This window comes from Colletes gigas, unplaced genomic scaffold, assembly GCF_013123115.1.
Source record: "Colletes gigas isolate AHSC1104 unplaced genomic scaffold, ASM1312311v1 Colletes_gigas_Sc00003, whole genome shotgun sequence".
Lineage (NCBI taxonomy): Eukaryota > Metazoa > Arthropoda > Insecta > Hymenoptera > Colletidae > Colletes > Colletes gigas.
This window is the reverse complement of record NW_025106632.1, coordinates 812378-832136: the sequence shown is the minus strand read 5'-3', so window position 1 is coordinate 832136 and position 19759 is coordinate 812378. Positions and strand designations below refer to the sequence as shown.

General features: G+C 35.9%; 3 protein-coding genes across 3 annotated transcripts; 1 reads left to right on the top strand and 2 right to left on the bottom strand.

Moving 5' to 3' along the window:
* Positions 1-31: 31 nt before the first annotated feature.
* Positions 32-1796, bottom strand: LOC122404522 (nucleoporin Nup37). Its single transcript, XM_043408557.1, has 4 exons — positions 1396-1796; positions 904-1101; positions 432-796; positions 32-342 (listed from the first exon to the last, which is right to left on the bottom strand). The coding sequence occupies exons 1-4, from the start codon at positions 1543-1545 to the stop codon at positions 87-89; spliced, it is 969 nt and encodes a 322-aa protein (XP_043264492.1). The 5' UTR covers positions 1546-1796; the 3' UTR covers positions 32-86.
* A 233-nt stretch (positions 1797-2029) lies between these two features.
* LOC122404521 (exportin-5) lies at positions 2030-8039 on the top strand. The gene is made up of 10 exons (XM_043408555.1): positions 2030-2075; positions 2732-2733; positions 2986-3686; positions 3770-4078; positions 4357-5760; positions 5848-6102; positions 6216-6339; positions 6426-6762; positions 6852-7221; positions 7296-8039. The coding sequence occupies exons 3-10, from the start codon at positions 3000-3002 to the stop codon at positions 7455-7457; spliced, it is 3648 nt and encodes a 1215-aa protein (XP_043264490.1). The 5' UTR covers positions 2030-2075; positions 2732-2733; positions 2986-2999; the 3' UTR covers positions 7458-8039.
* A 9-nt stretch (positions 8040-8048) lies between these two features.
* Positions 8049-16768, bottom strand: LOC122404520 (adenylate cyclase type 9). The gene is made up of 8 exons (XM_043408554.1): positions 16485-16768; positions 15803-16102; positions 14269-15734; positions 13932-14186; positions 13418-13869; positions 13180-13335; positions 12856-13055; positions 8049-12784 (listed from the first exon to the last, which is right to left on the bottom strand). The coding sequence occupies exons 2-8, from the start codon at positions 16081-16083 to the stop codon at positions 11125-11127; spliced, it is 4470 nt and encodes a 1489-aa protein (XP_043264489.1). The 5' UTR covers positions 16084-16102; positions 16485-16768; the 3' UTR covers positions 8049-11124.
* Between the last annotated feature and the right edge of the window lie 2991 nt (positions 16769-19759).

Sequence of the window (19759 nt, the reverse complement as noted above, 5' to 3'; positions counted from 1 at the left end):
ATTTAACTGTAAGTATTACAAACCATCTGTCATGTTATTTGTAAAGAAATAATGATATTATTTATAACAAAACATTACCATTGTTGTTAGTTCAAAGTCACCTTCCAAAAACAGATTTCTCTGTCACTCGCAGCACAAATATACGGTAGTTTATAGTGCCACGATATTCCACCTATTAACTTTACTTGTCCACAAATTATCTTTTCTTCGGTTTTTATATTTGTAACTTTTAAAAAATTATCAGGCCTGCCAATGCTCGCTACAAAATATTCGTAAGCGGGAGAAAATTTTACCATTAATCCGCCTTCGATATGAAAAGGGCTCCCCCCCTGTACAAGCGGACTAGAAGAAAAAAAAATATTTTCACCAAACATACAATACTTATCGATTTATTTCACGGTTAATTTTCTAATTTATGCAACACGAATTACCTAGGTTTAGACGTATCCCAAAGGATTAATTTTCCAGCAGCCATACCAGCTACTTTTAACGGATTGGGTCCCCAATCGATCGACATTAAGGGAACAACATCTGTATCTAAAGACATGATCGCTTGTTGACTTCGTACGTCGTACATGTGAATCAATCCATTTTTTTCTCCTACAAGAAACTTGCCAGATTTTTCAGGGTGAAAACATACGCTCATTCCAGGAGATGTTAAATAAAATGTAAAAATACACTCGTCCTCCTCTTTTATGGCCCAAAGTTTACACATGTGATCATCGGATACCGAGGCCAATATCTCTCCTTCAGTTTCGTAACAAATTGAGTTTATATAGTCTTTATGTCCTTCCATCTTATATTAAATCAGAAAATTATTATCATCATCGATATACAATAGTAATCCATACGCATATTAATTCTTTATGTCATGAATTATATTTCATACTTTTTCAGTCTTACCTCGTGTACTGTATTGTTGTTCATATCGCTACTATATAATCTTATTTTAAAATCTGCCCCAGCGACGCAAAACATAAGAACTTTTGGTACAACGCTCAAGGAGGTTTCTGGACTCCAAGCAACAGCATGAGGTCTAGTATCATGACGAAATGTTCTAAAATGATTATAAGCGATATCTTCTACCGTCTCATCCTCATCCTGTATACGTACGGATAACGATTATTATTTTATTGGATAATAAAATTACATTTCTGAAATGTCTGTCGAGAATGTCTACGATCTATTCTACAAAGGACATTCGTTTTACGATTTGCTTTTTTTTAATCGCACAAGAAGAAAATCTTTCTTAAATCGTGTTTTAATTTTCGTTTTCTTTCTATTAACGTTGTTCGATGCTTTTATTTCAAACGTTACTCGACTCAAAGTGACGTTATCTTTTATTTAGGCATTCAGCATGCACGCATAAATACACGTTGAAATCAAAAGCTTTACCTGAAATTTAATAGTACCGATTACAATTTCTTCGGCGAGAGCGATACAAATTAAATGTTGAGACCATTCGTACGGAGATAATTCGACGCAATATATCTGTTTGGAAAAATGTAGTTGAAACGTAGGCGATGTAGTCAGTGCCTCATCCATTACGTATTTGTAATACCGTGATTATCACTTTTAAACGAGAGGCGTCCTTGTGTATGATCGACAAGAGATCGCCGGCATAACCTCCAAAGTTTCACTGAGCAAGTTCACTCGAAAGTCTCGTCGAAAGAAGTGTCGATATATAGTGTACGAACGGTAAGCGACAGTTAAAGATTTCTTCTATAACTTAACGGTATCTACGTAGGATAATTGTCCCGTATAACGTTACATTACAATTGCAATTGCGATTTGTATAAACATAAAAACATGCACACGCTGTAAGACGAGGTTAGATCGAATTCAAAGCATCTAGAGGGCAGTACGTATTTTACGTGTGGTATATGTAATCGTTCAACGTGCCGCGTATCTCTCGGTAGCAAACTTCTTTGACTAAATATAAGATCGCCGCTTCTGCACGCCGCGAGCTCTTAACTTTTTAAGTGACGATCAAATATGAATTGACAGGCTATATTGGCAGTAATTTTGCCATACGTGTATCTTCGATCCGCCTCTATCCACGATCGCGTTACGAGGTGGGTACCTTCTGTCAAGGCATGCTCACCAGGACATGCCGTACACAATTCGCAAGCTGCTTCGCTTCGTGTTTTTCTTCTGTTATAATTACTCAACCGCATCATCGAATTTTTCTGCAAACGTTTTATCAATTCACGCGAATTCTACCAAAAGATGCAAAAGTTTTATACCCCATAAATCATATTTATCTTTGTCCATTTATCACCGATTTTGAATTTTTAAAAGAGTATCATTTTGTGAATTTTTGAAACTTTTCTTTTTATCTTATTTTTTTTGCAATTTCAATCACTTCACAAAATTTTCTATATGTAATTTGTGGGTATTGTATAAAAGAAAACTTTGCTTGGTATTAATGTGTTATGTTTATAAAAATACTGTTCCAAATGATGAAAGAAAGTATTAATGGGTTTTATCATTTGGAGTCGAAATAGATAAATCGGTTTGTGTCTCTTAAACATATGTTTCAGAGATTAAATATTAAATAGTACCAATTGTAGAATCTTTACATGTAAGTTTATATGAAACTTATAATAAATGAAAATGGTCATCGCTTGTACATACTGCAATGAAACATTAATTCTTTTGGTTATTCTGTTATTTTAATCAAATTATGAATTGTTTTAATGTATAATGTTATGTATCTTTTATGTTTAAGATGTACGAAGAAACATTTGGATGTTAAAAAGAAAAGTTATATTTTAGTTTAAAACTAAGAAACTAAAATAAAAAAATATGAAAATTTAAGAAAATTTAATTATTCTTTTTGATCTGTTACCATAGATCTGGTATATCAAAAGTTTAAAAAGAAATAACAAGAATTGCAAATTATTTTTAATTTATCATTCATAATTATTATTTATCAGAAAGTAATGTAATAAAACATACTTAATTATTATGTTTTTATTACAGTGCAATAGGTAGGGATGGAGTTTGGAGTGGGCGATGTTGCCCAAATATCAGCAGAACTTGCCCAAGTGGTCGAGGTGATGATGTCACCGAATGTACCGCAACAGCAGCGTTTGGAAGTATACAATGCTTGCGAACGATTTAAGGAATCCTCCCCTCTATGCGCACAATGTGGTTTATATCTGGCGCAGAGGTCGCCGAATAGAAGTTCGGTGGTTCGTCATTTTGGATTACAGCTGATGGAGCATTGTATCAAATATCGATGGACACAAATATCACAATCGGAAAAGATATTTATAAAAGAAAATGCAATGAAGTTGCTTCAAGAAGGTACAGAACCGTTGCTGCAAGAAGAAGCTCATATCAAGGATGCTCTGTCTCGCGTTGTGGTGGAAATGATAAAACGAGAATGGCCGCAACAGTGGCCTACATTACTTGCCGAACTTAGCCAGACGTGTACAAGAGGCGAAAGTCAAACCGAATTGGTACTTCTAGTGTTTCTGAGGCTAGTAGAAGATGTCGCGTTATTGCAAACGTTAGAATCTAATCAAAGAAGAAAGGATATATACCAAGCACTTAACACGAATATGGCCGAGATTTTTAGCTTCTTTTTAAGATTAATGGAGCAACATTTTTCGGAGTTTCAAAAGAAGAGTAGCTTAGGTTGCGCTTCCGAGGCAGCAGCGCATAGTAAAGTTGTACAGGTACATTTGGCACAGAAGTTTTTAAGGGATAAAGATTATGATTTAGATTTATAAAATTATACTGAATCGTTCTTATTTGGTAGGTAGTATTGTCTACGTTGACTGGATTTGTGGAGTGGATTTCGATTACTCATGTCATGGCAGAGGATGGCAGATTGCTACAAATATTATGTCTTTTGTTGAGAGATTCGATATTTCAATGTTCGGCAGCCGAGTGTTTGTTACAAATTGTAAATCGCAAAGGAAAAGCTGAAGATAGGAAACAACTGATGATTTTATTTTCCGAAGATGCGCTGAGATATATTTATGCAGCGGCGACTGCAGCAGCGCCTGTTACCGGCTCAAACGAATTTCATGAAAACCATTACTTGTTTTTAAAGAAACTCACGCAGGTAATTCTTAACTTACTTCTTTTCGCGGAGTAAGAAATTTATTGCAACTTGATAATTTCTCGACAATGTCTCTCGTACAGTTAACTGAAAAAAAGTATCAAAGTTGTACGATATGTTTATTTTTTCATTTTATAAAGTTTCATAGAACACACATACATGACATAGGTATATTTTCTTTTGAATGTGTGCATTATCTCTTGCAAAAAGCATTTACTTAATTTGCGCTACATTTTAATTGAATATTAGTAATAAATGGCTAATATTAGTTGTGAATTTAGGTATTAACTGGAATGGCAACTCAACTGTGTACACTTTGGGGCAAAGATGATGGTTCCAGCATTCGACCAACACATTTCAACATATTTTTAGATACCGTGTTAACTTTCACTATGTCCTCAAGTTTAACGTTAATACATATGGCGAACGCAATCTGGATAATGCTGTTTAAACACGAACAAATAAAACAAGATCCGTTATTATTAACTTACATACCTAAATATGTAGAAAGCACAGCACCAAAGTTAATAAAAATAGCATATCCACATGGTAGACAAAGTAACGGAATGAGTACCTATTGCCTTGCAGACTACGATTCGGAAGAAGAGTTCAATGTGTTTCTTCATCGATTCAGGACTGATTTATTAGAAGGATTTCGACAAGCAACAATGGTAGCGCCATTAGTAACATTTACGTATGTACAACAATGGTTGACGGCTAAAATAACAAAGGGTATGACAGATCTTCGATACAAAAGCGATCAGAATGATCCACAATATCTTGAATGGGAAGCTCTTGCTCAAGCTTTAGATTCTGTCGTATCAAGAATTTTATTAATTAACGAACGTCCAAGCGTACAAACTGGCCTGCAATTATTAGAATTATGCCTCGGTTATTCTCCACTCGATCCATGGTTATTGTCGGCTCTACTTTCTTGCATCAGTGCTCTTTTTGTATTCTTGTCGATGTCAACCGGTTCAATGACTATGCCAGGTGTAGCCATCCTGCCAAGAGTTCTTGATAAAATCTTTGCCGCTCTGGTGTTCGAAGCACCAGGTGAAACGAAGGGTACTCGATCCAAAGCAGCAAAGAACGTAAGACGTCATGCAGCCAGTCTCATGGTCAAGATCAGTTTGAAATATCCACTGTTACTTCTTCCGGTTTTCGATCAAATACACACAATGGTTCGCAGTTTAGCGAGAGAGCCCAGTTCGTTATCTAAAATGGAGACAATCATGCTCTACGAAGCACTTCTGTTGATATCGAATCATTTCTGTGATTACGAAAGACAAACCAGATTTGTCGCTGAAGTGATCAGCGTAGGATCTGCAAAATTTATTGCTCTTGGACACGAGGCATTTAAAGGTCCACTTGAATTGATGAGGTTCATTGGATTGAGCAGATCACCGGTCGAAAGTATAACCGAAGATCCGGCTGGTCAAAATCGAAGCGACTTGATGATTTGTGTTTGCACGATATTGAGTGTCGTGAAGCGTTGTTCCATTCCGGATGATCCGGACCGGGCTGCAAGAGGCAGTTTCGTAGCTGCGCTCAGCGAAAGCGGAAATCCGGTGTATAGAAATCCCGCTACGCCACATGTGATTCCAGTGCTACCAACACTTTTTGCACTGCTCAGGGCAATGAATGCACTCTTCACTCCTCCGGCGTTAGCAGCTTTATCAGAGGTAATAACCATGAATGTTCACCAACATGGTGTAATACTCTTAATTGGACAGAAGCAAATTATAACGGTGTTTACTTCCTTTTATTAGGGATATAAAAACGCTCACGAGCTGTTGGAGTCTGAGAAAGCAAACCTTTTAGGTTTAAATGTAACAAATGATAACACTTCTGAACCTGATCAATCTTCCAGTACGGCTTTGGTTCGTATGCAATCATTTCTGAGTACTATCCACGATCAGTGTTATCACATGTTAGGTAGCGGATGTCACATGATTGGAAGAGACTTTTATCAGTTACCTGGTTTGGCACCAGCACTCATTAATTCAGTTTTCTCCAACATGGAGGTAATTATTTATTTTTCAAACAGTTAACAGTTAACAAGATATTTGTATCGTAAAACTAGAAATGATTTTAAATGCTGCTTACGCCTTAGCAAAGACTGATGTTTTCCTTTCAGTTGATTTCAGATTATAGATTACGGCCAATCATACGTGTCTTTATGAAACCATTTATATACTCCTGTCCACCTGCATTTTACGAAAGCGTTCTCGTACCCGTATTGGCTCACGTTTCTACGCATAGTAAGATGTTTCTTACCTTTTACTTCCGGCGTTCCTGTTTATTTCTCTTTTCGCTTTTACTTACGCATTAATTATTATTTTAACAGTGTGTCAAAGATTGAGTGCCAAATGGCAATACATTGCACATCTCTACGAGTCTGGCGGTTTGGACGAGGAAAATACCGATACGCAAGAAGTTATCGCCGACATGTTGAATCGAAATTTAACGAGGGATTTCGTAGACGTGCTGAAAGTAGCTCTCGTTGGAGGTGCAGCCAGCGATGCGACTCCCCCCGATATTATGGAACAAGACATGGGAGGTATGGCTATAGATCCTCCGTCATCGCGAGGGAACAGTATAGTCGCCGAAGTTGTCAGCGAATTGGGAACGTTTGTTCTCCGACACCCAACTACGTGCCATAGTGTTGTTTTATGCGTTTTAGGGTAAATTTTACTTTGAATTAAGTATTCATTGGTAGTCTGGTGTATACGAGTAGAACAAATGTTAAATAAATGATTCTTATTGCGTTCAGAGCTTTAGCTTGGAATGACTCAAATGCCAGTTTGAAAGCTACAATGTTAACCGGACCGGTTGTACGAGCATTAGCAGCCGATGGTAGTCTAACACCAGCTATGGCCGCTCATATTATGGTAGCTATTCTTCAAGGATTACAACTTCACGGACAACACGAAGCCAATCAAGGTTCCCTTGTAACTCTGGGCGCACAAGTTTACGAATGTTTGCGACCCAAATTCCCGAACATTATCGAAGTAATGCAGCAAATTCCTGGCATTAATCCTACCGATCTGCAGCGTTTCGACGAAAAGATGGCCGTAGTTAGTACTAAAGGAAATAAAGTGGAGAAAGGAAAGAAAGATCTTTTCAAAAAAATCACGAATCAGGTAAAACATTTGGTTGGATCAGTTTCGTGATCATGGAGCAAGAGAATATTATCTTTTATATATACCTGTTGCAGCTCATTGGTCGAAGCGTTGGTCAGTTATTCCGTAAAGAAGTTAAAATAGATAATTTACCACGGATAGAAGTTTTTGGGAAACCGCAATCGATACGGGTGGATGAGATTTCGAAGAACGCGACTGATAGTGGAATCGCAGCTTTGTTCGCAGGACCCACGTAGCAGAAACTGTGTTTAGATGACCATATCGCGAACACGTGGTCTAAATTGATTAATAATAATAAATCATCGTGAAAACGATTGTCCTACAGAGAGAAGATTGAACTATAAATAAAAGAAATCCTGATACCTAAAATAAGAGGATTTCATAGGATAAGTTTGTTACGAACAGCATTTTTCTGTTAAATTATCTGTGAGGTTATACGCGTGTATATAGTATGGGTAGCGTAAACGACACACATTGTACTCAACCGTAGGTATAGGAAGGAGAGAATAAAAAGATATTACGCTTATACACGCATTCAACATCAATTGTGAATAGTTTGTAAAAAAAAAGATCCGATGTTACGTGTGAAAACCATCTTATTTTTGGTGCGGGATTTTATCGTATACAGCAAAAATATTTAGTTCAATGAGTATCCAAGGTGCGAGCGAGAGTGTATGTATGGTGTCGTGTGCGTGATGCGTATAAATATGCAGTTGTAACATAAAGGACATTCATCGCTAAAGAACAGCATGCAGTAATTCTGATACAACGGATCGAAAGAAATGTCTAAATATGTTATCAAGTAATTGTATATTAAATTGCACGCATTTATTCCTATTTTTTTGAATTTACATAAAATCTCTTGTAACAATGTAAGAACGGCATGATTTTGAAAAAAATCGCGCCGACGTGTAGTACAGTTTTTGTAAACAATACTTCGCTATAATATACAATACAGAGGTTGTTGATTTATATAAAATAATTTTACAATTTCGTGTAAAAATTTATATTCGGATCACATGTAATATGTTTTTGAATAAGTAAAACGTTTATATTTCTCAACACTTTTGAAAAGTACTGTAAATTATATAAGTTTATATTCGATAATTTTGTTTTAAACATTTTATCTGAGAGTTTCTGGTACTTTAGGAAATGCAAAGTGGCCACTAAAAACCAAATCATTTAATGTAAAATGATTTTTTTTTTTGTTATAGGCGGGGTTACGACGATTAAATGCAAGTTTTACTTAATATTTAAAATTGACAAGAATGCAGCATTCCACTTGTTTACACATAAATATTTTTAAATGTTAAATATCGTTTAAAAATGTAATACTTCCATGATTTGTTGTTACAATTCTTTCTTTTTTTTGTAATTACTTTAATTAATTTTATTCTATTATTGTGAGAAATGTAACGCTATGACTATCGCACGAAACTCAGATTAGTACTTTGTATAATCGCCATTATGCATCAAATAGTAACAGTACTTTACAACAAGATCGTAGATAAAACTGATCAGTTATTTAACACGCAACGATCGTCACATGTGAAATTTAGATATCATAAAACAAATTGTATAAGAAACGAAGCACTCTCGCGATAGAGATCGTGTTACCTAAAAAACATTTAAAGTAATGAGCACATTGCAATTTAAAATAATATCAACGCTAAATTTTTGTTATCTTAAAAAATGTTTCAAACACTAGCACGCAATATTAAATTACGAGCCGTTAAATACGATCAATTTGTCTATAGTATCGAAGTTACATATGTTATCAAAATTCATAAAGATCTATATTTTGCCATAAAATATTATTAAGATTATTGTAACAGAGTACAAGTTTTGAATCAGCTTCAAATTTTATTACCCGTTGAACAAACTATCGCGATAGATCATCCGATGAAATCGAAACACTTTTGCCTAGTACATTCATAAAAATCATAAAACAATGTTAACTCGTTTCTAAATAAGTACAAATAAAGTCAAAAAACACGTTTTGTATTTTTTGTACATATGTATGTATGCTCACACAAAATGGGACATTAAAGGGGCTTCATGTTCCGAATCTCTAAAAAAAAAATAGCCTTTGGAATACGATTGCAGTAAAATCCTAAAAGATATTTTCCTGTTTCTTTTCTTTTTATATACATATATCTCTTTACCGATATTTAAAAACAAAAAAAAAAAAATGATAAATATTAGGTACAAAATGGCGGAATGATAATTCGTGAAAAGAGACTTTATTATTCAAACGGTAATCATTGACGTGACCCTGAAGCAATATTACAATAAAATTCCGATAATTGTTTTCTACCGTACGTTCAACTAGAACAGAATGTAAACTTTATATGGAATTATCGAGTACCACGTTTTTCGAGAATTATAAAAACCTTAAAACAGGTTCTTCACAGTGTAATCTTGACCGTGCGATAAGTCAATAGAAAATAATCCGGAGTCGTATTTACTTAATTAGTGTTTCTTTAATTGTAACAGAGTTAGACGAGAGTTTCGATTATAATTTACTGGTCAATTAACTCTTAAAGAGCGTTCTACCAAGAGCACCTTAATGGTATGAATCTATCGAGGATTTTACTGATATTTCCGAGACGTAAATCTAAGATCAAATGCCGATACTCTGTAAATATTTCATTCTGCTGCGTATTTTTATCATACATTTCAACTAGGATTACAGGAAGCTTGAAATCTCTTGTAAGGATTGGCGATGAAAACGTTCAAATTTCAATGCTGTGATTAATCGATTTTTCGAATTTTATTATAAACGATTAGATCTCGTATACCTTTATTTATAATAAGTATAAAATAAAAAAGAAGTATGCAATCAGCAAAAATTAAAATCGTTATTATTGTTTCCAAATTTCAACCGAATACTACGCCGTTCCAACGATGAAAACAGCAATAAATGTAATTTTATGTAATTGTAAAAATGTTTTGCTTCTGTTGTTGGCATGTACGATTTGTTTTTTAACCATAAAAAATCATTGTAAGATACAAATGTAAATGATTACGTGAACTCACGTTCCCGAAGTAATAATTTATTCCACAGCAATTATCATTGATTCTTCTACGAAATTTAAAACTTCTTATTAATTGTTTATAAAAAAAAAAACTATATGTATATCTAAAAATGTAACATTCTACCAGGATATCATCGTTTGATCTTTAAATTCATCCTTGGAAATTTCGATAGAAATCCTCGATTCACCGACCGCGTGAATCGCTATGAAATTCAAAGCGATTCGACACGTTTCCAAATCCGGTTTACTATACAAATAATTCTGATCGCTTATCAGCATTAGAACAGAGAAGAAACAACGTGGACCGGAAGAATCAATGAAAGAAAATATCAGAAAGCTTTTTCATGCACCGGATAACTAACAGTTATCGAATAAGTCACATGTTTACTAGGAACTTGTCGACGATGACCAGGGTTGGTCACGTATTCGTTCATTCGCATCGTTCATTCATACAGAAAGTACACAAACACTAGATGTTTCGCCTAGATTCTTCGTAATAATATTTAAGGGAAATTTCTTGATCTCAAATCAATCTAATTTTCGTAACCTTAAACTTTGTACTTTGTAAAGGTAGGTTTTGGTAGGTTTCGGCATCCGATGCTCTTAAATTACGTAAAAAAATACAGTGAACAATTTCATTAAGAATAAATATCTTTAATGAGCGAGCAATCGAAGAATAAGGTACTTTTGGTTTTTACTTTGCAACATCGACGGGATACGTTCACCGCAAAAATTCATACAATTCGTTACGAGAATCGAAATATATCGCTAGAAGCCTAATCCAGAAAAGATCGTAACGTGCAATCGAATAAATTCGTAGGCAAATATCGGTGTTGGGTTGATCGTTAGGCGCTTCGAAACGTTTTTAAGTGCATGTCGTTGTATCGATATCGTCCTTTTTCCCTACTAATAAAAACACGTCCATATTATCTTTTCCTTTCACGTAGACCTGACCGCGTGGCTCGAATTCGTATCGTTCCGAGAGAACGTCCAAAACATTGTTGGCCACCTGTATTCTTCCAGCCACTCCGGTAGAGTCCATTCTAGACGCTATATTAACAGCATCGCCCCAAATATCGTAGTATAATTTCGTAGCACCGATCACACCGGCGGTGACATCGCCGTAATTGAAACCGATCCTTAAGATCAGCTTAAAACCTAACAAATCTCTGTTGAAGTCGTATATCACTTTATGCATGGCCATAGCAAAATCTATCAATTGAAAAAGATGCGCTTCTTTATGATCACTTTGTTGCCTGACCTGGGGATTTAGGCCGCTCGCCGCCATGAACGTGCTACCGATAGTTTTGATCTTCTCCACGTTCGAGAATTCCGACTTCTCCAACAGCTCGTCGAAATCTCCGATAAGTTCGTTGAGCACACGCAGATACTCTTTACCGCCCAAGTAAGACTCGTCGTAGAGCTCATTGAAATTCACTATACTCGCAAATATTATTCCTACGGCCTTGTGATTTTGCGAATATTTCGCGGTCGTTTTCAACTGATCGGCAACATATTTCGGTATGATGTTGTGTAAAAGCCAGTCGGCTTGATTCTTCATCGATTGCACGCGACTTTTATCACGCGCCGCTACAGCGTTCCCGTGGAAGCTTAACCGATAACTGATCTCGAACTCGCGATTCAAAAACCAAACCAGCAACAGCAAAAGTATCATATCTAAAAAAATCTCCGAACTGTACAATCTTTCGTTGTATCTGATCTCCGCTTCTCGTTGTCGCGTGAGAATAGCTTTCGACGCGGTGGTTAATTCGTAAGCGGTAATAGTATCGTTCAACATTTGTTTCGTAATTAAATCGCCGCCGCGTTGATTCATCGAGGATCGTGGATAATGTATCGAGTTGTTGGCGAGTTGGTTACCGAGATGTTCTTGATTATACGATATATGATTCATTACAAGACACAGAAATAGTACACCCATGAACGTCACCAAGAAATTCTTCATCCAGCAATTCAGTTGCGTGAAATTACAAAAATGGACCAGACCAACCAAGATCAAGTAACCGTAATAGTATTCGAAGTTTTTCAAGTTATGCAAGTTGCTGCAGGAATAATTGAAAAGAATAGACGTGATCGGTAAACCGACGAGGATCGCGCCGCAAGTGTGCCAAGGATACCATTGCGAGAAGAATTTAAATACTTGTTGTATAAACGTCGCGTGGACCATGTTCGGATATAAAAGTTGACGAACGCAAAGCGACACGGCTATAATTTGGATCGTAATAGCACACACGGAGAATATTATATAATATAACGTAGGCTCGCAAAGTAAAAAAAGTGAAACCGTGACGGCAGTGTATACCAGCGCCGATATCAAAATATCAAAATACGTATTGAACCTCGACGTAGCTAAAGTAGGCGGATTACCGCTGATACACTCGCTGACCTTATGAGCATTCTCTCTGTATTCCTTTTCCATCTCTTTGTTCTTGAAGAAAAGAGTCACGCTTGATAGCGGCGGTTTCACGAAGTACGAGCGTTGAGAACTTACGTTATCTTGAACACACCTTCGAGGAAAATGAAAATCGTATGAAATTATGCGACACTCCTTAAAACGTAGTTACTTTGACTTATTCACCTGATCAATTGCAGATCGGATTGTTTTCTTAACTTATGAAAACATGCACCAAAAGTATCCGTGACTGTTGGGGGAAACGGATAGGGAGGTATCGAAGACGACGGCTCTTGAATAGAGTTCAACGTCGAACTAGAAGTATAATAGCCGCTCACTCTGTGCGCTAATAAGTCTCCTTGAGCCATACCGTTCATCAAAAATAACTAAAACGTGAAAATGAACTGCAGGAGGAAAAGACGACGTGTGTCGACATTGGTAGACGAATGAAATTTTAATGTTAAGATGGAGCCTTGTAACGTGATCGTATCATAACGTTTCTTGCAATACCTGCTGCTGTATACTGCTACGTCTGCTGTTACTTCTGATCCCAGAATCTTTTCTGCTACACATAGAAGAGGCACGACTGAGTGGCTCTTGACCAGACAATAAAGGACTAGAAGGTACAGGGTTTGGATCCATTTCTATGTCGTTTTGGGACGTATTCTACAATTAAATACAACTTATATACAAATTAGACAATACGGTCGAATAGTTGAAACGTGAATTTTCTATCGACGTGATTGACCTGCCTAAATCCATTGCGATCTTCGAACGATTGAAATTCAATTTTCGATCGTTCGGTAATAATTGCTTTGGCTTGTTCCATTTCAAGCGGGGTCATTTCTTCGGTGGTACGTTGTCGTTGTAAGTATTTCCACGGCTTGTTCCTCAATTTTTTCTTTCCATAACTAGCAACAGATATCGGACTTTTATTCACATTTTCTTTCCCATCTGCGGTGTCGGTATCTCCATTTTCTGAGTCTAAAATACTCGGCAGAGAGTTTGCTTTCATTCTATAATTACTTGCATTAGTGACCATATGAAGATAATGATATTTCGACTTAGATTGACTATTGCAAGAGGCCAAGCGGTGACGCGACTGCATCAGAGGCGATATACTTTTTGGAGATGTCATATTTGCTATGAATTGGTTGGCGAAATCCGATTTTCGACCTTTGATAAAATAAGTCTTAATACCTGAAATAGAAAAATTTTTATTATTGTATTTCATTATAATTGAACGTGCGCAATTTACATACCATTTATCAGATCCCCTTCTTCCGTAATATATTGATCATTGAGAAAACTCAACGTGTTTTCGCTTAAATGAACTCTTCCTGGTTTCCCTGTACTTTCTAATTTATTTGCCAGTGTCACGTCATTGGACCATACATCAAATTTAAATCTTTTAGTACCTACAATTCCACAGAGAACAGTTCCAGTGTGTACTCCGACTCGCATATTAACACCCTCTCTTCTTTCAATATCAAACTGTTTTATAGCTTCTATCATAGCTGAACACATATAGATTACTTTTTATTTGTATGCCACCTTTTTACAACGTAACGATAAAAAAAAAAATAAAGGATAAATTACCTAATCCCATTTCGATACAACATTTTGCATGATCAGATCTTGGCTCCGGACATCCACTTACACAATAATAACAATCTCCCAATGTGGAGATTTTCTCACATCCATGATGTTCACACAAATCATCGAATCTTTCGAAAAGATCATTTAGAATGCCTACCAATTCTTCCGCAGTCTTATTCGAACTCATTCGCGTAAACCCAACAATATCGGCAAATAGAATACTAACATTATCCATCGAATGCATATTGAATGGCCGAAACAGCGAACGTATATCTGTATTATTGGATGGTATCGATCCTTTTTTTAAAGAATCCTCACGCTCCCTTTCACGCTCACTTTCTTCCATCAACCAGTCGGCAACTTTTGGTGGCATTACCGAATGAATCATTTTTTCTTTAAGCTGCTTCTCCATTTCTAGTTGACGCCGCACCAGCAACGACTGTCCAACTTTCATAAATGTACCACGCATTCTTACAAAAGTCATTATTAAAATATGTATACCTATCAGATGAATGCAGATTTGCATTAAAATCCTTATCCCAAGACTCGTAGAAAAATAATTATCATCCGAAAACGATCGGTTGGATATGTTACTACTTAAGAAATAGTTTGACGTTTCGTCATTTTTATGGATCAACACACTTTCCCCCAATACCGAGGTTGTATTGTTTATACCTTTGGAAATTAAGTCGTTCGATGAAGCATTTATAGCGGAATTAACATTAGCTATAGTTGATATTATACTAGAATTCAAGTTTTTGAAAACATTTGCATCGTTCAAAGCTCCGGATAATCTGTCCATCATAGTCTCATAGTTGGACGACCTCGGTCCAAATGCGGATAACAGTTTTGATTCCTGAGAATATGGTACGGGTTTCACACTTTCTGTTGTATATTCGTTGTCGTTGCGCATCGTGTTTAAAAGTTGACTGCCATTTAAATATCTCAACGAAGAGTACGCAGCTGCTGATATTTTGGTATAATCTAGTACTGTATCGTTTCCTGTAGAATTATTTGATAAACTATGTTCACTAAAAAACTTTTCTCTCGCAGTTTTTGTACCGTATAGGTAGGCAGTCAAAAATTCAAATAGAAAGGAATAGACTGTCGATATCCCCACGCAAACATACAGTGGCATTGGCAACACGGTGTAAATCAATAATAAAATCTCAGAACATAGTGCAAAATGTCCAACTAGAGTTAAGCCGTCTATGTAGGGTGGTACTATTGCGAGAAAAAGTAAGGACAGGATGCAAAGCATAGATGCGACTGCTAATGAAATTGGTAGTAGATAGGTTTTGTAATAATCTGTATGCGTTAAATACAAAACCATTGATACCATTGCTCCGACAGTTATGAAAACTGCTGCTATAGCTGGCCATGTCGTGGTATTATTTTCTGTTCCAATTATAACGAAATATGCCAACCATGATAAAGAAATCAATAATATATACGTTAGGGCATATCTAAAATAAGAAAAATTAATATAATATCTCAAATATAAACTAAATAAATATTTATTTTTTATTATTACCGGAATCTTAATCTAATTTGTGGAAAGGCACTTCTTTTAAATTGTTCTTCAAGTATTTCTGAATCGAATTTAGGATTCCACCAAGATCTTGGTGCTGCACGTTCAAACGGCACTGGAAGGCTAATTCCACAACATCCGAGCCCTTGACCGCTATGTGCCAAATAGGTTTGTATATATGGTGCTAAAGATATATGAATTTCGTCTGCACCATCTTCACTGTTATCCTTAGCTCTTGTAAAACTAACAGACGAGCTTCGCTTTCGATTCGAAGGAGGAGTCATACTTAATTTTCAAACAATACTAAAATTAAAAATTACTTAAGTTTATATAGTTTCTACAGCGAAGCAAGAGTAGATATAAATGTAAAAATAAAATAAAAATAAATTATACAAAGGTATATTCTACAAAAATTATTTTAATCATTTCAAATAACGATACTATTAATAAGTGTTACGATCACTTTGAAATTATTATTTCCCATTTATATTTTACAGAAAAAGTAAAAATTATAATCGATACAAAACTTATCCAATTATTAAGAGAGTGGTTATTGAACACTTATTTAAAAATGACAGCAAGTTTCTTAGCTTAATCTACAAAGCATAATACTGCGATAAAAACAAAATATGTAGTTGGACGCTATAATTTATTAGTAAAAGAAACTTCTAATTAATTAATTCACCTCGATCACTGGCGAAATCGCCACAAAACTAAGAAAATCATCCTCCCTGCTGACATCGGAGATTCTACATGCAATCAGCTTGCTCCGAAAAATGTCATTTTGATTTCTGTCCTGTTTGCGTAGCGTTTCCAAAGTTTGCGAGGAAAATATACCGTCTCATACACGAAAACTTAAACCGAGCTCGTTGCGATGCGTTTACAATTATATATTATTAAAAATGATCATTCGGACGTTTCGAATATTCTTTCCTATAATGCACCATGACCATAGCCATCTTGCATCTGTCGATGACAGCGCCCAGGAATAGAAAGTTCATGCGTTAAAATTAGAGGGCCACGATCAGAGGGGCGCGAACTTCGTTCTTAACACTAGATTGCCCAAGGAAGTCATTTTGACTGCTTTTTAATTTCAATTAGAAAAACAATTATGTATATAATGACACAATTTCTTAGAATTTTGTGACTTTTTGCACAACATATAAATGCGTTTATTAATAATTGTAGTTACCTCCCCCCTCCTTCATTTCCGGTATATATATGTGTGTTATACCTATATCGCCCAAAAGCAGTCATTTTGACTGCTTGGGAAATTTTAAATAATCAAATGACTCTTATTATTGAATTGAGTAAATTTCTTATATGAACAGTTCGACTCTGTATTGAAATAACAGTTTTCATTTTTTTTCGCATACGATTTGGATTCTCGAGCCGAGATTCTCGACTGCCCAGGCATTTTTACTTTCCGACCTATGTAGGCGCACATAAGCAAAGTACCCATAATGAAAAAAAAATTTTGTAAAATTTATTTTACGGAAATACACGTTTTAAGACCTCCTGATCATATTTTAATTATTGAAAAAAAAGAAATTTTTTTTTATTCCCATGTATGAGCACACATATGTATATTATTAATACGATTTTTGAAAATAAATAAAGTAAAACTTATCTGATTGAAATTTTTTGTAGAAGTTGAGCTGATGAATACCTAGAAAAAAGTATTAGACAACATATGATTTTGATTTCGATTAAAAATCAAATTTATATTGTTTTAAATTCGCAGCCATTAGCTCGGTGTTACCCATAATGAAGAAGTTCTTCTTCAAAGGTAACACCGATTACCAGGTCTCACCACGAGGAGGTTGCTGCGAGTGGAGACCCAAAGTGAGATCGATGGAACAAAGTTCGATCGACCTTCCTTTTTACACACTAGATTACGCAAAAAAAAAAGATGCCAAGTAATTACTGTTCTAAAACAAAGGAGGAAGCTAAATTGTGGGAGACGCGACACGACGAAACGCGACACAATACTGCACAGTGCAGTAGGAATATGAGGTGCGACACGTACCGAATAGCGGGTCAAAAGGGGCAGCTCGTTGCCTCTCAGCGAGTCCAATTGAAGGGGAGGAGAATCGACGCACCAGACACGGGTTCTCCATTTCTCCCACGCATCCTGCTGGGAGCCCACGGGACCCAACTCGGGATGGCTGACAAAGGAGAGAGATCCTGAATCCGGGCTACCGCAGACAGGAACAGGTCCCCTCTACGGCCGATGACTCTTTCCCTAGAATTGTCTCACCAGAGGACGGCAACCGACCCTTCGAACCATCTAAACGGCCGATCACTTGCTTTTTACATTAAAGCAGCGGTGACCGGAGAAACGAGACTGGAAAAGAAGCTATTAATGAATTCATTACTTGGCAATCTACGCAGTAAATAAAATAATATACAATGTAAATTGAAAATTAACGTCGTAGGTGGAATTAATGAGATTAAGGAATTGAAATAAACATAGGAATGAGAAAGAAAGGAAAAAGAAATATTCGACGTTAATTTTTACACTCGCGCCGCGCCTTAAATTTAATGCCCTTACGTGCAGATGAATCCGAAGTCCTCCCTCTAAAAATTGATCTGAATAAAAACTAAAATAAAAATTAGTAGTTAAACAAACAAATTAGAATTAATTATATCAACAAATATAGGGACAAATAAATACAAATATACAACCAAGAGCAGGATAATTAAAAAAATAACAACCCCACGATGAAAGACAGTGAGGAACAAAATAATTTGAAAAATCACAACCCAACGAAGTAAAGAATGGAGAACAAGATAATTCGAAAAATAACAACCCATCGATGTCGAAAATAAAGAACAGAATAATTGGAAAAATTTCTACCCAACGATGTAATATATGTAGATAAAAGCTGAAAAAAAAACAATTGAATGAATTATTAGAGAGAGGAACAGAAACAACGAAATAATACATCCCTATATATAAATAAAAAACACAATAATGGTATTAGTTATATGGATATAAATATATGTATGTATTATACCAATCGGCGACACCAGTCATCATCGCAGAATCAGAGAATCTGAAACAGAAAATACGCGTGACAGTACCCCTGGCGGTTCCAGGAGTACTGAAAAAAGTCGATCAGCTGTGCCCGTTTTTATGCAGTCGGAGAAAAGTAATCCCTAGCCAATCAGCAGCCAGTCCGCTGGGGGCGACACTCCGATAGGGCGACACTTGCTTCACCTAAGTTTATAAGAGACCCCCCTGAGGCCCGCGCGGGGGAGTTATCTCCCAACCACCAAGCAAGACGGACCGTATCGAGATGAAGAATTTAATTGAAGACTTACATTCGATCAAAATCGAAGATGGCGGCCAAGAAGATGTTTCACGAGCAGCGGCCAAGGGACAAAACCGGTCTTTTTAAAGACCAAGAAAACCTCATTTGTGGGAACAACTTATGCAATGAACTGAACAACTTTTAAATTTAACAACTCAGAGACACTTTACATCTCTGTTTTGTAACAACTTTTATATTTAACAATTCAGAGACACTTTACATCACTGTTTTGTAACAACTTTTATATTTAACAACTCAGAGACACTTTACATCTCTGTTTTGTAACAACTTTTATATTTAACAACTCAGAGACACTTTACATCTCTGTTTTGTAACTACTTTTATATTTAACAACTCAGAGACACTTTACATCTTTTTTTTGTAACAACTTTTATATTTAACAATTCACAGACACTTTACATCTCTGTTTTGTAACCACTTTTATATTTAACAACTCAGAGACACTTTACATCTCTGTTATGGAACAAGTTATGCAATAAAACTGAACATGGTATATTTGCCTATACATATAGGAAGGAAATTCGTCGTTAGTATTGTCGCCCGTCAATGCACTTAATTATGCATGATCAGTATACTATCTAATTTTATTTTTTATTATACCGGTTTGTAATATCGTAAAGAT

Excerpts from the sequence above, each read along its gene's own strand:
- LOC122404522 (XM_043408557.1), bottom strand. The coding sequence starts at position 1,545 with ATGGATGAGGCACTGACTACATCGCCTACGTTTCAACTACATTTTTCC. Across the intron at positions 1,102-1,395 it reads TCGGTACTATTAAATTTCAG|GATGAGGATGAGACGGTAGA; the intron begins GTAAAGCTTTTG and ends GTACGTATACAG. Across the intron at positions 797-903 it reads ACAACAATACAGTACACGAG|ATGGAAGGACATAAAGACTA; the intron begins GTAAGACTGAAA and ends ATTTAATATAAG.
- LOC122404521 (XM_043408555.1), top strand. The coding sequence starts at position 3,000 with ATGGAGTTTGGAGTGGGCGATGTTGCCCAAATATCAGCAGAACTTGCC. Across the intron at positions 6,103-6,215 it reads CAGTTTTCTCCAACATGGAG|TTGATTTCAGATTATAGATT; the intron begins GTAATTATTTAT and ends TTTTCCTTTCAG. Across the intron at positions 6,340-6,425 it reads GGCTCACGTTTCTACGCATA|TGTGTCAAAGATTGAGTGCC; the intron begins GTAAGATGTTTC and ends TTATTTTAACAG.
- LOC122404520 (XM_043408554.1), bottom strand. The coding sequence starts at position 16,083 with ATGACTCCTCCTTCGAATCGAAAGCGAAGCTCGTCTGTTAGTTTTACA. Across the intron at positions 14,187-14,268 it reads TTGTATCGAAATGGGATTAG|CTATGATAGAAGCTATAAAA; the intron begins GTAATTTATCCT and ends ATATGTGTTCAG. Across the intron at positions 13,056-13,179 it reads GTAGCAGTATACAGCAGCAG|TTATTTTTGATGAACGGTAT; the intron begins GTATTGCAAGAA and ends TTCACGTTTTAG.